The sequence below is a fragment of the Bubalus kerabau genome, chromosome 1, assembly GCF_029407905.1.
Source record: "Bubalus kerabau isolate K-KA32 ecotype Philippines breed swamp buffalo chromosome 1, PCC_UOA_SB_1v2, whole genome shotgun sequence".
NCBI lineage: Eukaryota > Metazoa > Chordata > Mammalia > Artiodactyla > Bovidae > Bubalus > Bubalus kerabau.
Genome location: NC_073624.1, coordinates 263,433,181 through 263,447,472, shown reverse-complemented (window position 1 = coordinate 263,447,472; position 14,292 = coordinate 263,433,181). Strand labels below are relative to the sequence as shown.

The 14,292-nt window shown below is 38.3% G+C and overlaps 1 protein-coding gene across 3 annotated transcripts in view; it reads left to right on the top strand.

The window, feature by feature from the left end:
• The window catches only part of KIAA0825 (KIAA0825 ortholog), a 441,670-nt gene that overhangs the window by 153,654 nt on the left and 273,724 nt on the right, over nt 1-14,292 (top strand). For all 3 annotated transcript variants that reach the window (XM_055564899.1, XM_055564898.1, XM_055564900.1), the window contains exon 13: nt 11,642-11,752. In XM_055564899.1, coding sequence (XP_055420874.1) covers nt 11,642-11,752 — 111 coding nt within the window. The remainder of the gene's footprint in view (nt 1-11,641; nt 11,753-14,292) is intronic.

The window sequence follows — 14,292 nt, the reverse complement described above, 5'->3', positions numbered from 1 at the left end:
ATGGGATTGCAAAGAGTCAGACATGACTAAGTGACTTTCACTCATTCACTCATATATTCATGGTTAGTCAACTATGGTTTCAGGGGCATCAGAAGGACTCATATATCCTCAGTTATCTCAGGTGTTCCAGTGTTATCTCAATACTTCAGTCTCAAGCTAATTCTCCTGCTTCTGAAATGTGGTCTTCTCTGGTTATTTTTATTTTTATTTATTTTTTTTATGGGGAAAAATGATTATAATTTTATTTTATTTTTAAACTTTACAAAATTGTATTAGTTTTGCCAAATATCAAAATGAATCCGCCACAGGTATACATGTGTTCCCCATCCTGAACCCTCCTCCCTCCTCCCTCCCCATACCATCCCTCTGGGTCATCCCAGTGCACCAGCCCCAAGCATCCAGTATCGTGCGTCGAACCTGGACTGGCAACTCGTTTCATACATGATATTACACATGTTTCAATGCCATTCTCCCAAATCTTCCCACCCTCTCCCTCTCCCACAGAGTCCATAAGACTGTTCTATACATCAGTGTCTCTTTTGCTGTCTCGTACACAGGGTTATTGTTACCATCTTTCTAAATTCCATATATATGCATTAGTATACCGTATTGGTGTTTTTCTTTCTGGCTTACTTCACTCTGTATAATAGGCTCCAGTTTCATCCACCTCATTAAAACCGATTCAAATGTGTTCTTTTTAATGGCTGAGTAATACTCCATTGTGTATATGTACCACAGCTTTCTCATCCATTCATCTGCTGATGGACATCTAGGTTGCTTCCATGTCCTGGCTATTATAAACAGTGCTGCGATGAATGTTGCGGTACACGTGTCTCTTTCCCTTCTGGTTTCCTCAGTGTGTATGCCCAGCAGTGGGATTGCTGGATCATAAGGCAGTTCTATTTCCAGTTTTTTAAGGAATCTCCACACTGTTCTCCATAGTGGCTGTACTAGTTTGCATTCCCACCAAGAGTGTAAGAGGGTTCCCTTTTCTCCACACCCTCTCCATCATTTATTACTTGTAGACTTTTGGATCGCAGCCATTCTGACTGGTGTGAAATGGTACCTCATAGTGGTTTTGATTTGCATTTCTCTGATAATGAGTGATGTTGAGCATCTTTTCATGTGTTTGTTAGCCATCTGTATGTCTTCTTTGGAGAATGTCTATTTAGTTCTCTGGCCCATTTTTTGATTGGGTCATTTATTTTTCTGGAGTTGAGCTGTAGGAGTTGCTTGTATATTCTCGAGATTAGTTGTTTGTCAGTTGCTTCATTTGCTATTATTCTCTCCCATTCTGAAGGCTGTCTTTTCACCTTGCTAATAGTTTCCTTTGATGTGCAGAAGCTTTTAAGGTTAATTAGCTCCGATTTGTTTGTTTTTGCTTTTATTTCCAATATTCTGGGAGGGGGGTCATAGAGGATCCTGCTGTGATGTATGTCAGAGACTGTTTTGCCTATGTTCTCCTCTAGGAGTTTTATAGTTTCTGGTCTCACGTTGAGATCTTTAATCCATTTTGAGTTTATTTTTGTGTATGGTGTTAGAAAGTGTTCTAGTTTCATTCTTTTACAAGTGGTTGACCAGATTTCCCAGCACCACTTGTTAAGCAGATTGTCTTTAATCCATTGTATATTCTTGCCTCCTTTGTCAAAGATAAGGTGTCCATATGTGCGTGGATTTATCTCTGGGCTTTCTATTTTGTTCCATTGATCTATATTTCTGTCTTTGTGCCAGTACCATACTGTCTTGATAACTGTGGCTTTGTAGTAGAGCCTGAAGTCAGGTAGGTTGATTCCTCCAGTTCCATTCTTCTTTCTCAAGATTGCTTTGGCTATTCGAGGTTTTTTGTATTTCCATACAAATTGTGAAATTATTTGTTCTAGCTCTGTGAAGAATACCGTTGGTAGCTTGATAGGGATTGCATTGAATCTATAGATTGCTTTGGGTAGTATACTCATTTTCACTATATTGATTCTTCCAATCCATGAACATGGTATATTTCTCCATCTATTAGTGTCCTCTTTGATTTCTTTCACCAGTGTTTTATAGTTTTCTATATATAGATCTTTAGTTTCTTTAGGTAGATATATTCCTAAGTATTTTATTCTTTCCGTTGCAATGGTGAATGGAATTGTTTCCTTAATTTCTCTTTCTGTTTTCTCATTATTAGTGTATAGGAATGCAAGGGATTTCTGTGTGTTGATTTTATATCCTGCAAATTTACTATAGTCATTGATTAGTTCTAGTAATTTTCTGGTGGAGTCTTTAGGGTTTTCTATGTAGAGGATCATGTCATCTGCAAATAGTGAGAGTTTTACTTCTTCTTTTCCAATTTGGATTCCTTTTATTTCTTTTTCTGCTCTGATTGCTGTGACCAAGACTTCCAAAACTATGTTGAATAGTAATGGTGAAAGTGGGCACCCTTGTCTTGTTCCTGACTTTAGAGGAAATGCTTTCAATTTTTCACCATTGAGGATAATGTTTGCTGTGGGTTTGTCATATATAGCTTTTATTATGTTGAGGTATGTTCCTTCTATTCCTGCTTTCTGGAGAGTTTTTATCATAAATGGATGTTGAATTTTGTCAAAGGCTTTCTCTGCATCTATTGAGATAATCATATGGTTTTTATTTTTCAATTTGTTAATGTGGTGTATTACATTGATTGATTTGCAGATATTGAAGAATCCTTGCATCCCTGGGATAAAGCCCACTTGGTCATGGTGTATGATCTTTTTAATGTGTTGTTGGATTTTTTTTTTAAATTTTATTTTATTTTTAAACTTTACATAATTGTATTAGTTTTGCCAAATATCAAAATGAATCTGCCACAGGTATACATGTGTTCCCCATCCTGAACCTTGCTAGAATTTTGTTAAGGATTTTTGCATCTATGTTCATCAGTGATATTAGCCTGTAGTTTTCTTTTTTTGTGGGATCTTTGTCAGGTTTTGGTATTAGGGTGATGGTGGCCTCATAGAATGAGCTTGGAAGTTTACCTCCCTCTGCAATTTTCTGAAAGAGTTTAAGCAGGATAGGTGTTAGCTCTTCTCTAAATTTTTGGTAGAATTCAGCTGTGAAGCCGTCTGGACCTGGGCTTTTGTTTGCTGGAAGATTTTTGATTACAGTTTCAATTTCCGTGCTTGTGATGGGTCTGTTAAGATTTTCTATTTCTTCCTGGTCGAGTTTTGGAAAGTTGTACTTTTCTAAGAATTTGTCCATTTCTTCCACGTTGTCCATTTTATTGGCATATAATTGCTGATAGTAGTCTCTTATGATCCTTTGTATTTCTGTGTTGTCTGTTGTGATCTCTCCATTTTCATTTCTAATTTTATTGATTTGATTTTTCTCCCTTTGTTTCTGGATGAGTCTGGCTAATGGTTTGTGAATTTTATTTATCCTTTCAAAGAACCAGCTTTTGGCTTTGTTGATTTTTGCTATGGTCTCTTTTGTTTCTTTTGCATTTATTTCTGCCCTAATTTTTAAGATTTCTTTCCTTCTACTAACCCTGGGGTTCTTCATTTCTTCCTTTTCTAGTTGCTTTAGGTGTAGAGTTAGGTTATTTATTTGACTTTTTTCTTGTTTCTTGAGGTATGCCTGTATTGCTATGAACTTTCCCCTTAGGGCTGCTTTTACAGTGTCCCACAGGTTTTGGGTTGTTGTGTTTTCATTTTCATTCGTTTCTATGCAAATTTTGATTTCTTTTTTGATTTCTTCTGTGATTTGTTGGTTATTCAGTAGTGTGTTGTTCAGCCTTCATATGTTGAAATTTTTAATAGTTTTTCTCCTGTAATTGAGATCTAATCTTACTGCATTGTGGTCAGAAAAGATGCTTGGGATGATTTCTATTTTTTTGAATTTACCAAGGCTAGCTTTATGGTCCAGGATGTGATCTATCCTGGAGAAGGTTCCATGTGTGCTTGAGAAAAAGGTGAAATTCATTGTTTTGGGATGAAATGTCCTATAGATATCAATTAGGTCTAACTGGTCTATTGTATCATTTAAAGTTTGTGTTTCCTTGATAATTTTCTGTTTAGTTGATCTATCCATAGGTGTGAGTGGGGTATTAAAGTCTCCCACTATTATTGTGTTATTGTTAATTTCTCCTTTCATAGTTGTTAGCATTTGTCTTACATACTGTGGTGCTCCCGTGTTGGGTGCATATATATTTATAATTGTTATATCTTCTTCTTGGATTGATCTTTTGATCATTATGTAGTGACCTTCTTTGTCTCTTTTCACAGCCTTTGTTTTAAAGTCTATTTTATCTGATATGAGTATTGCTACTCTTGCTTTCTTTTGGTCCCTATTTGCATGGAAAATCTTTTTCCAGCCCTTCACTTTCAGTCTGTATGTGTCCCCTGTTTTGAGGTGGGTCTCTTGTAGACAACATATGTAGGGGTCTTGTTTTTGTATCCATTCAGCCAGTCTTTGTCTTTTGATTGGGGCATTCAACCCATTTACGTTTAAGGTAATTACTGATAAGTATGATCCCATTGCCATTTACTTTATTGTTTTGGGTTCGAATTTATACACAGTTTTTGTGTTTCCTGTCTAGAGAATATCCTTTAGTATTTGTTGGAGAGCTGGTTTGGTGGTGCAGAATTCTCTCAGCTTTTGCTTGTCTGAAAAGCTTTTGATTTCTCCTTCATACTTGAATGAGATCCTTGCTGGGTACAATGATCTGGGCTATAGGTTATTTTCTTTCATCATTTTAAGTATGTCTTGCCATTCCATCCTGGCTTGAAGAGTTTCTATTGAAAGATCAGCTGTTATCCTTATGGGAATTCCCTTGTGTGTTATTTGTTGTTTTTCCCTTGCTGCTTTTAATATTTGTTCTTTTTGTTTGATCTTTGTTAATTTGATTAATATGTGTCTTGGGGTGTTTTGCCTTGGGTTTATCCTGTTTGGGACTCTCTGGGTTTCTTGGACTTGGGTGATTATTTCCTTCCCCATTTTAGGGAAGTTTTCAACTATTATCTCCTCAAGTATTTTCTCATGGTCTTTGTTTTTGTCTTCTTCTTCTGGGACCCCTGTGATTCAAATGTTATAGTGTTTAATATTGCCCTGGAGGTCTCTGAGATTGTCCTCATTTCTTTTAATTCATTTTTCTTTTATCCTCTCTGATTCATTTATTTCTACCATTCTATCTTCTAATTCACTAATCCTATCTTCTGCCTGTTATTCTACTATTTGTTCCCTCCAGAGTGTTTTTTGTTTCATTTATTGCATTATTCATTATATATTGACTCTTTTTTATTTCTTCTAGGTCCTTGTTAAACCTTTCTTGCATCTTCTCAATCCTTGTCTCCAGGCTATTTATCTGTGATTCCATTTTAATTTCAAGATTTTGGATCAATTTCACTATCATTATTTGGAATTCTTTATCAGGTAGATTCCCTATCCGGAATTCTTTATCAGGTAGATTCCCTATCTCTTCTTCTTTGGTTTGGTTTGGTGGGCATTTATCCTGTTCCTTTATCTGCGGGGTATTCCTCTGTCTCTTCATCTTGTTTAAATTGCTGAGTTTGGGGTGTCCTTTCTGTATTCTGGCAGTTTGTGGAGTTCTCTTTATTGTGGCGTTTCCTCGCTGTGTGTGGATTTGTACAGGTGGCTTGTCAAGGTTTCCTGGTTAGGGAAGCTTGTGTCGGTGTTCTGGTGGGTAGAGCTGTATTTCTTCTCTCTAGAGTGCAATGAAATGTCCAGTAATGAGTTATGAGATGTCTATGGTTTTGGGGTGACTTTGGGCAGCCTGTATCTTGAAGCTTAGGGCTGTGTTCCTTTGTTGCTGGAGAATTTGCTTGGTATGTCTTGCCCTGGAACTTGTTGGCCCTTGTGTGGTGCTTGGATTCAGTGTCGGTATGGAGGCGTTTGATGAGCTCCTGTCAATTAATGTTCCTTGGAGTCAGGAGTTCCCTGGAGTCAGGGTTTGGACTTAAGCCTCCTGCTTCCAGTTATCGGTCTTATTTTTACAGTAGTTTCAAAGCTTCTCCTTCTATACAGCACCACTGATAAAACATCTACGTTAAAAATGAAAAGTTTCTCTACCGTGAGGGTCACTCAGAGAGGTTCACAGCGTTACATGGAGAAGAGAAGAGGGAGGAGGGAGTTAGAGGTGATCCAAATGAGATGAGGTGGAATCAATAGTGAAGAGAGTGGGCTAGCCAGTAATCACTTCCTTATGTGCACTCCACAACTGGACCACTCAGAGATGTTCACGGAGTTATACAGAGAAGAGAAGAAGGAGGAAGGAGACAGAGGTGGCCAGAAGGATAAAAGGGGGGAATGAAAAGGAGGGAGACAGATCCAGCCAGTAATCAGTTCCCTAAGTGTTCTCCACCGTCTGGAACACACAGAAATTCACAGAGTTGGGTAGAGTAGAGAGGGGTTAGGGAGGAGACACAGGCGACCTGGTGGAGAAAAAGGAGAGTCCAAAGGGAGAGAGAGCAGTCAAGCCAGTAATCTCGCTCCCTAGTGAAAAATGGGTACAGAAGATTGGGTTCTTAAAGGTACAAAATTGGTAACAAATACATAAATGCAAAAATTAAAAATCTAGAGTAGAGTTTGGAGTTTCAAAAAATGATGTTAAAGAAAAGAAGAAGGAAAAGAAAGAGAGAAAAAATGAACAAACAAAAACAAACAAGGTCGAGAAAATTATAAAGAAACTATAGGTACAAAATTGATAACTAATACCAAAAAGCAAAAGTTAAAAATCTAGAGTAGAGTTTGGAATTTCAAAAATACAATGTTAAAGAAGAAGAAAAATAAAGAGAGAAAACAAACAAACAAACAATGTCACAAAAATTATAAAGAAAATACAGGTACAAAATTGATATCAAATACCAAAAAGCATAAATTAAAAATCTAGAGTAGAATTTGGAATTTCAGATATACAATGTTATATAAAAGAAGAAGAGAAAGAAACAGAGAAAAAAAAAAGGTCACAGAAATTATAAAAAAAAACTGTAGGTACAAAATTGATAACATATACCAAAAAGCTAAAATTAAAAATCTAGAGTAGAGTTTGGAATTTCAAAAATACAATGTTAAAGAAAAGAAGGAAAAAAAAAAAGCAAGGTCAAAAAATTATAAAATACATATATATGAAGTTTGCGGAAGAAGAAAAAAATAGGGTCTTTTTTTTTTTGCAAAGTAATAGGTTATAAAAGTGAAAATTAAATGAACAATAGAGGACTTAAAATTTTTTTAAAAAATTTAAAAAAAAAAGAAAGAAAGAATGATCGTAAAAATAGTAAAAATATATCTAGGACTTTCTCTGGTTTTGTTGTGAGTATTGTGGGTTCAGTTCATTTTTGACTAGTTCCTTCGTCTGACTTATGTTTCGCAAGATCTATAGGCCCCTTCCTATGTAGTCCGTAGTAACCACAGGGTTTTAATCTATTGCCTGTAGCTTCCAAGGCATTTCCCTCCGTTATAGCTTCTTCTGTTTGCTGGTCTCTTCAGTGTCTGGTTCCCGCCCTGACACAAAGGGGACGGTGGAGGACACTATTTTTTTTATTTTATTTAGGCTCACTTGTTCAGCCGCGCTGTGGGGAGGGAGGGAGGGATGCTGCAAACAAATAACACTGGCGTGCGCTCACAATGCCTCTGCCACACTGGGTCTGCCCCCGCTCACGGTGCGTGTAGCCTCCCTGCCCACACTGCTCAGGCTCTAGGTTGTTCCGCTGGGAACCATCTGAGGCCAGCCCTGGGCTGCATGCACCTCCCAGGTCCAAGCCGCTCAGGTTCAGGCACTCAGGTAGTCCTCAGAGGCACAGACTCAGTTGGGCCTGCGTTTTGTGCTCTTCCCAGGTCCGAGCAGTTCAGGTGATGACGTGTTTGGTGAGCGCCATTGCTGCGACTTATCGCCTCTCCGCCACTCGGTTATCTGGGTGTAAAACCGGCGCACCTTCTCAGGCAGTTGTTGACCATCCAGACCCCCAAGAAGGTTTAGTTAGCAAAGAAGCCTGCTTACAGTTTTATAGATAGTGTCTCTCTGGGGCTGCGATTGCCCCCTTCCGGCTCTGGCTGCCTGTCACTGGAGGGGGAAGGTCTGCAGCCGGCTATCTCTGTTCAGTCCTTTGTTCCGTGCGTGGGCCTGGTGGTGTCTTAGGTTAGGGCTGGCTTTTCGCATGGTAGATATCCCACAGTCTGGTTTGCTAGCCCAAATTATTTCGCTCAGATAGCGCTCGGGGTATTCAGGCCAGGTTCTTACTCTAAGCGATGCAGCCCACGCCGCGCCTCCCTGTCCAGCCCCTGCTTGCTAATGGCGTGTGCAGGCGTCTGCGCTGCTTCTCCACTGGGGGAGTTACTGTAGGGCTCGCAATCTGCGAGTTTTAATTGTTTATTTATTTATTTTTTCCTTGTTATGTTGCCCTCTGTGCTTCCAAAGCTCGGCACAGATTCGGCAGTGAGAAGGTTTCCTGGTGTTTGGAAACTTCTCTCTTTTTAAGACTCCCATCCCGGGACAGAACTCCGTCTCTCCGTCTTTTGTCTCTTTTTTTGTCTTTTATATTTTTTCCTACCTCCTTTCGAAGACTTGGCTTGCTTTTCTGGGTGCCTGATGTCCTCTGCCGGGATTCAGAAGTTGTTTTGTGGAATTTACTCGACGTTTAAATGCTCTTTTGATGAATTTGTTGGGGAGAAAGTGTTTTCCCCGTCCTACTCCTCTCCGCCATCTTGGCTCCTCCCCTGGTTATTTTTATTTATGGAGTACCTCCAATGGTAGCCACTGAGGATACCAGACATTTGACCTGAACCCTGTGCCCCTGTGGAACTTGCATCCTTGGACTTCCTCAATTCCACCCTGGAGATTTATTTCAATAGCATCATATCATGAGACTCAGCCTCCTGGGAGGGCAGTCAAAAGCAGGGTGGCACAAGAGAAGCATAAAACCCAATTAACTCTTTTTAGCGTATCCCACTTTTGATATGCATTGAATTTATTTTATTCTAGCAGCAACTGGCTACATAAGGCTAAGGAGTCAGTGTTGTTAATGAGAAAATGAAAGAAGGCAACATGTGTAGATGAAGAAACCAAAGAGACAGAATCTGGTATAATGTGATCAAGTGGGGTGGTGTGATCAACCTAGAGCCAGTATGACGTTAACGATAGAGAAGGGGCGTGACGTTGGAGGCAAGGCAAGGAATTCAAATTTATAGTTTTCCCTTTAAGAGGCCGCTAATTTGGAAAGCTGAGAAAATGTATTCCACTTCAACCTACAAACAATTACCTGTTTTTAAAGGAGTATCCACATTTGCAATATCAAAGTTCTTTTATGTCTTGTGGAGAATATAATTCTGTTGCTCATACTGTTGTATTTTACTCTCCACTATGAATTATTTAGAGCATCTTCTATTTTAACTGTACACCAAGACATCATTAGAGGTTATCTAATAGCTAGATCATCATTTCATTTTCCCATGGAGGCTTGTGGGCCAATTTTCACCCCGTTATACTCTCCAGAATAATGAAACTAATTTGGGATCTTGCTGTGGAATTAAATGCTCATACAGATTCCACCTCCTCTGAGACCATAAACATCTGCCATAACATTTATTATTGCCAAATAACCTTACTATTACCAGCGCAACTGTCAGTGGAGGGAAAGAGTTTAGGGACTGGCAGAAATGTTCTGGCAAGTATTGCATCGCCAATGGTTTGTAGTCTAAGAATTTTGGCACCAAATAACCATTTTATTATTATTATTATTATTAGATCCTCCGTCATTTTTCCTAATGTTGAGGATACAACTGTACCTAGACAATCATTTAGACTTTCAAGTATTCCATGTCAGTTCTGAGGTAGTGGTAGACCTTCTCGAGAAGGATTTGCTACAGCTGTTATCATCCTGGTATTACTTGACATTTGCTGAGCCCTTGTTATGCACAAGGCACTTTGCTAAGGGCTTTGTATGCGTCATCTCAATCATCACACTTGCAAAACATTACACATCTAATAAAGACCCCACCCAGGATTCCAGCCCAGGATGCCTGGCTCCAGAACTCCTGTGCATTCCCAGGCAGGCGCATTATGATCTTCTATGACCCTCCCCTTGGGTATGGAGCAGGCAGCAAGAAGTGAATGTAAAAGGACAGGTGGTAAAGTCCTAACAAGAAGCAAAGCCAAAAAGGGCAGAGCGAGTCATCCAGATTTCTCCTTTTATCTTCTGCCTTCTCCCTCCTCCCTTCTGCTGTCTCCAACCCCATGTTATTAGGGAATGAATATTGTTAATTTTATTAGTTTTATATATTTTTATATTTGTCCCATACACACTATCTCCTCTGCTTCTTACTTTGGTTTAGGACTTTTCTTCTGCCTGGTTTACTGAAATATCATCTTTATTATCTCCCTTCCTTTAGCCCTAATCTTCTACGATCAACTTTCCTCATTAGTGCACAAGTGATTTTTCTAAAATGTAAAACAACTGATAAGACTCCTATGCTATAACCGTGATTCCTCATCGCTAATGCATAGTCCAGACTCTTGAGAAAAGCATGTCTTGGTGTCCTGACCTAGCCTGTGCCTGTTTCTCTGTTTCACACAGTGGAAGGTATGGGATGGAAATAGGACAGCCTCATTTTGAAGCCTATTTAAGGAATTTTGTTCTATCTGAAATTTACTGAGGAAAAAAAAATGGCTTTCAAAGAGGAGGAGATCTATTAAAAGTCTAAAAAAATGTCAAAGTATCTTTAATGAGAAGGTGTTCAATTTGGCCAGACAAACAGTGGAGAGGCAGGTCAAATTTGGGAATGTGAGGATATAAGAAACAGGAAGGAGGATGTAAAGACAGGGATGGGTTTTCAAAGTGGAATTCCTTTCTACATATTATTTAAAAAATGCTATTGCTCTTGTACTCTAGATGAAGAGGGACAGCACCACTTCAAACAATTCCATTTCTCAAATACTCCCAGTTGTGACTCTTAACTCTATGTAGGCAGGCAAATATAGTTTTCTGTTATTATAAATAGTTTATTATCCAAGCTATCTACTAAAGATTTTATGTAACAAATCCTTTCGTATTACCTCAAGATTTATTGTTGAATTGGGGCCAGCCTAGAAAAATGTTACAGTTACTTCTCCAAAGGTAGTTGTAAACCAGTTATTCTGGCCAAATTGTTCTAATTTTGAAGTCACCGTCCTATATTTTACAGTTAAATTCTTCTTTATTTGCCTTCTGTAAGCCCATAGGAGCATAAAAAATTAATTATAAATTATTGCTAATTGTTTAATATTTATATATCATTTTAAAGAGTAAAAAGTACCCTTATGCTAATCATTTTTACAGTATTGAAGCAAAAATGACAAAATATTGACATTTATTAGGTTCCAGGTGAGGGAGAGTGAAATGAGTGGTATTCATTTTACCATTTTGATACATTTTTTATAAATTTCATAATGTGAATCTTTTAAAAAATGAAATGATAATGGTATCATCATATCTTCCCAAGTGTAAAGATTGTTTCACAGAGGCCTCTGAATCATCTGTTAAATTATAAATACCAAGTGGGTGCATTTGTTCATTCTAGCACAATACTGTTTTGTATAAAATCAGTTAACTTTAAATACTAAGAAAAAATGGGTTCTGATGGTCTTAATAGTTAATGTTTCCTGTATATTCTGAAATAATGATTTTTATTTCACTAGGACTTTTCAGCATGGCCTGGGCGATTCTTCTTCAGATGCCTTGAAGCCAATTTTCAAGCAACCATTACATTGGCTTTCCTGCATATCCCATTTCTACCCTTCTTTACTCAGGTGAGGACCTGTAAAAACTATACCATCAATGGTTCTTTGATTCCTTTGACATTTAATAGAAACTCTTATCCATGGAGGTAAATACATCTTACAAAAAGAACTCAAAACTTTTGACACTACACAGGTAAGTAAAGAGTGTATGTCTTTTTTGAGCCCAAGAATCTGAGATACAGGCCTCACAATCATGCTCCTAACATAGCTTTACTAAAGTGATAGAGAAATGTGGATTTTTTGGAATTTAGTTTTTATTTTAGCTAATTGCCTAGCCATTTTAAAATTCATTCTTGATCTATGACTGGGGATGTGACAGTTCTCCAACTAATTGTCAAAAAAAAAAAAAGAAAAAAGTAATAATCTTGGATAATTCATGTAACTCACTCAGAGCCTGAGGTAAGAGTTGAGAGAGGAGTAACTTTTAAAATTATGAATAGGGTCTTTCACTTTTATTATTTAATTAACGGCATTTAAACATAAGAAAACTCATTTAAAGCATGAAACGTACTTCCAGAGTAATCTGATGACATTTTGTGGCATTACGTGTAATGTCAGTTTGAGTCTTTGCTGAATATATCATTGGAAAGTCCCTTTCCTTGGTATCTGTGAATAAATATATCATGTAGAGCTGAAGGAGATATTGTTAATTCTTGCACATTCTTGATTCATCTTGGAAGTACACTGTTAGTGATCTCACCATGTAAATGGACTGGCTGTATTTCTCTCTTGAAGAACGAGTCCCACCCGGAAAAAGAGGGCAGGAAAACCTCTTTCAGAAGTCTCTACAGACACGGTAAACATAATTGCTTACCTGTTGTGCGCCTGTCCCCTCGTACGTAATGGGGAATCCGAGATTAATGAGATATTTATCCTCCTACCTTCAAGCACCTCAAAGTATTGTTATTTGACTTACATATAAAATATTATCACCATCCCTGAACAATTCCTTATGACTGATCCCATCAATTCCTTATGATGCAAAGCCTTTAATACTCTGTCATCTCCATACGCTGCAGCTGGCATGAAAATATACTCTAATGTCTTTGAGAATTAAATAACTGACTTTGATATACAGTACTGCAAACACCTGAAGGAACTGGATCTTTTACAACGTGACTTAAGCAAACAGCATGTGTCATTGTGATGAGTTCTCAAACTTCTAAGCATACTTGCTCTCATGTTACGATCACATTTGCTTTAATCTGTCTTTATTATCTGCTTTTATCTTAACCTGTAATCATTGGAGTTACTTCTTTAAGCATAGCTCTGGAAGAATTCCACCTCCAGGTTTGTTCTGTTCAGCCATCTAGAGCCTGGGGAGTCAGAGGGTAAATGGGTTTATCTTTCAAATGCCTTTTCACGTAACAAGACTTTTCTTTATTTCTGCTTGATTATAGCAATCTATCTTTACTATTACCTTCACAAAAAGACTAGAACATGGTGGTAACTACGCAGCTCACAGTGGAAATGCAACCGGATATAAGTTTTCTGGAGGGCAATATAATAAACTGTATCAAAAACCTTAAAAATATTATAGCCCTTTATCCAGCAATTCTATTTCTAGGAATCAATCATAAGAACTAATCAGAGCTGTTGAGAAAGTTTCATATACAAGGATATTCATCAATGTATTATTTGTGAAAGGAAAAAATGGAAACGAATGTCTCACAGTATGCAATTAGACAACTCACTTATGGATTAGCCATGTGATAGACGACTGTGGAGTCATTAAAAAGGTTGATTTTGAAAAATATTAAATGGCAAATCATTGCGATTTATAGTTATGGGAAAACTGCAGCTTAGTAATGATGCAGTAATCAAAGCCAACCCAGGCTTCAGAGTGATAACTCTCAAACTGACATGCCCAGTGCTTCGTGAACATTACCTCTTTCAAGCCTCACACCCAGTCTGTGAAGTCTGCTTCCATGGAGAGTAAAACTTGCTGAAGAGAGCAAATCTAGGAGACAGACTCTGAAGCTCAGCTTGTCTGCTCCTAAAGCCCAAGCACCAGGCAGCTGCCCCTCCACCGTTCAGAGGGAGAACAGTTCCAGGTGATGTTAACAGGCATTTAAGAAAAACCTAAGACTGTCAGTTATTCATTGTGTAAAGTATCTTTTTATGGTTCTACTTGCAGGAGCTCTGATATACTAACCTATATAGTGTTTACCTGAAGGAGGGATCTAGTGTAAAATCCCCCAGACTTACAGGTTATGAGAACCCCTATTTCCCAAGGGATGAACAGTTATTGGAAGATGGGACACAATTGAGATGTGCTGAACATACCGGCTTCCCAGGTGGCACTAATGGTGAAGAACCTACCTGCCAATGCAGGAGACATAAGAGACATGGGTTCCATCCCTGGGGGAGGGCATGGCAACCCACTTGAGTGTTCTTGCCTAGAGAATCCCATGGATAGAGGCACCCAGGGGCTACACTCCATAGGGTCACAAAGAGTCAGACATGACTGAAGTGACTTTGCACCCACACATGCACAAGCTATGCCATACTACTCTACATATAGCACGAAAATAGGATGTATAGAAAAA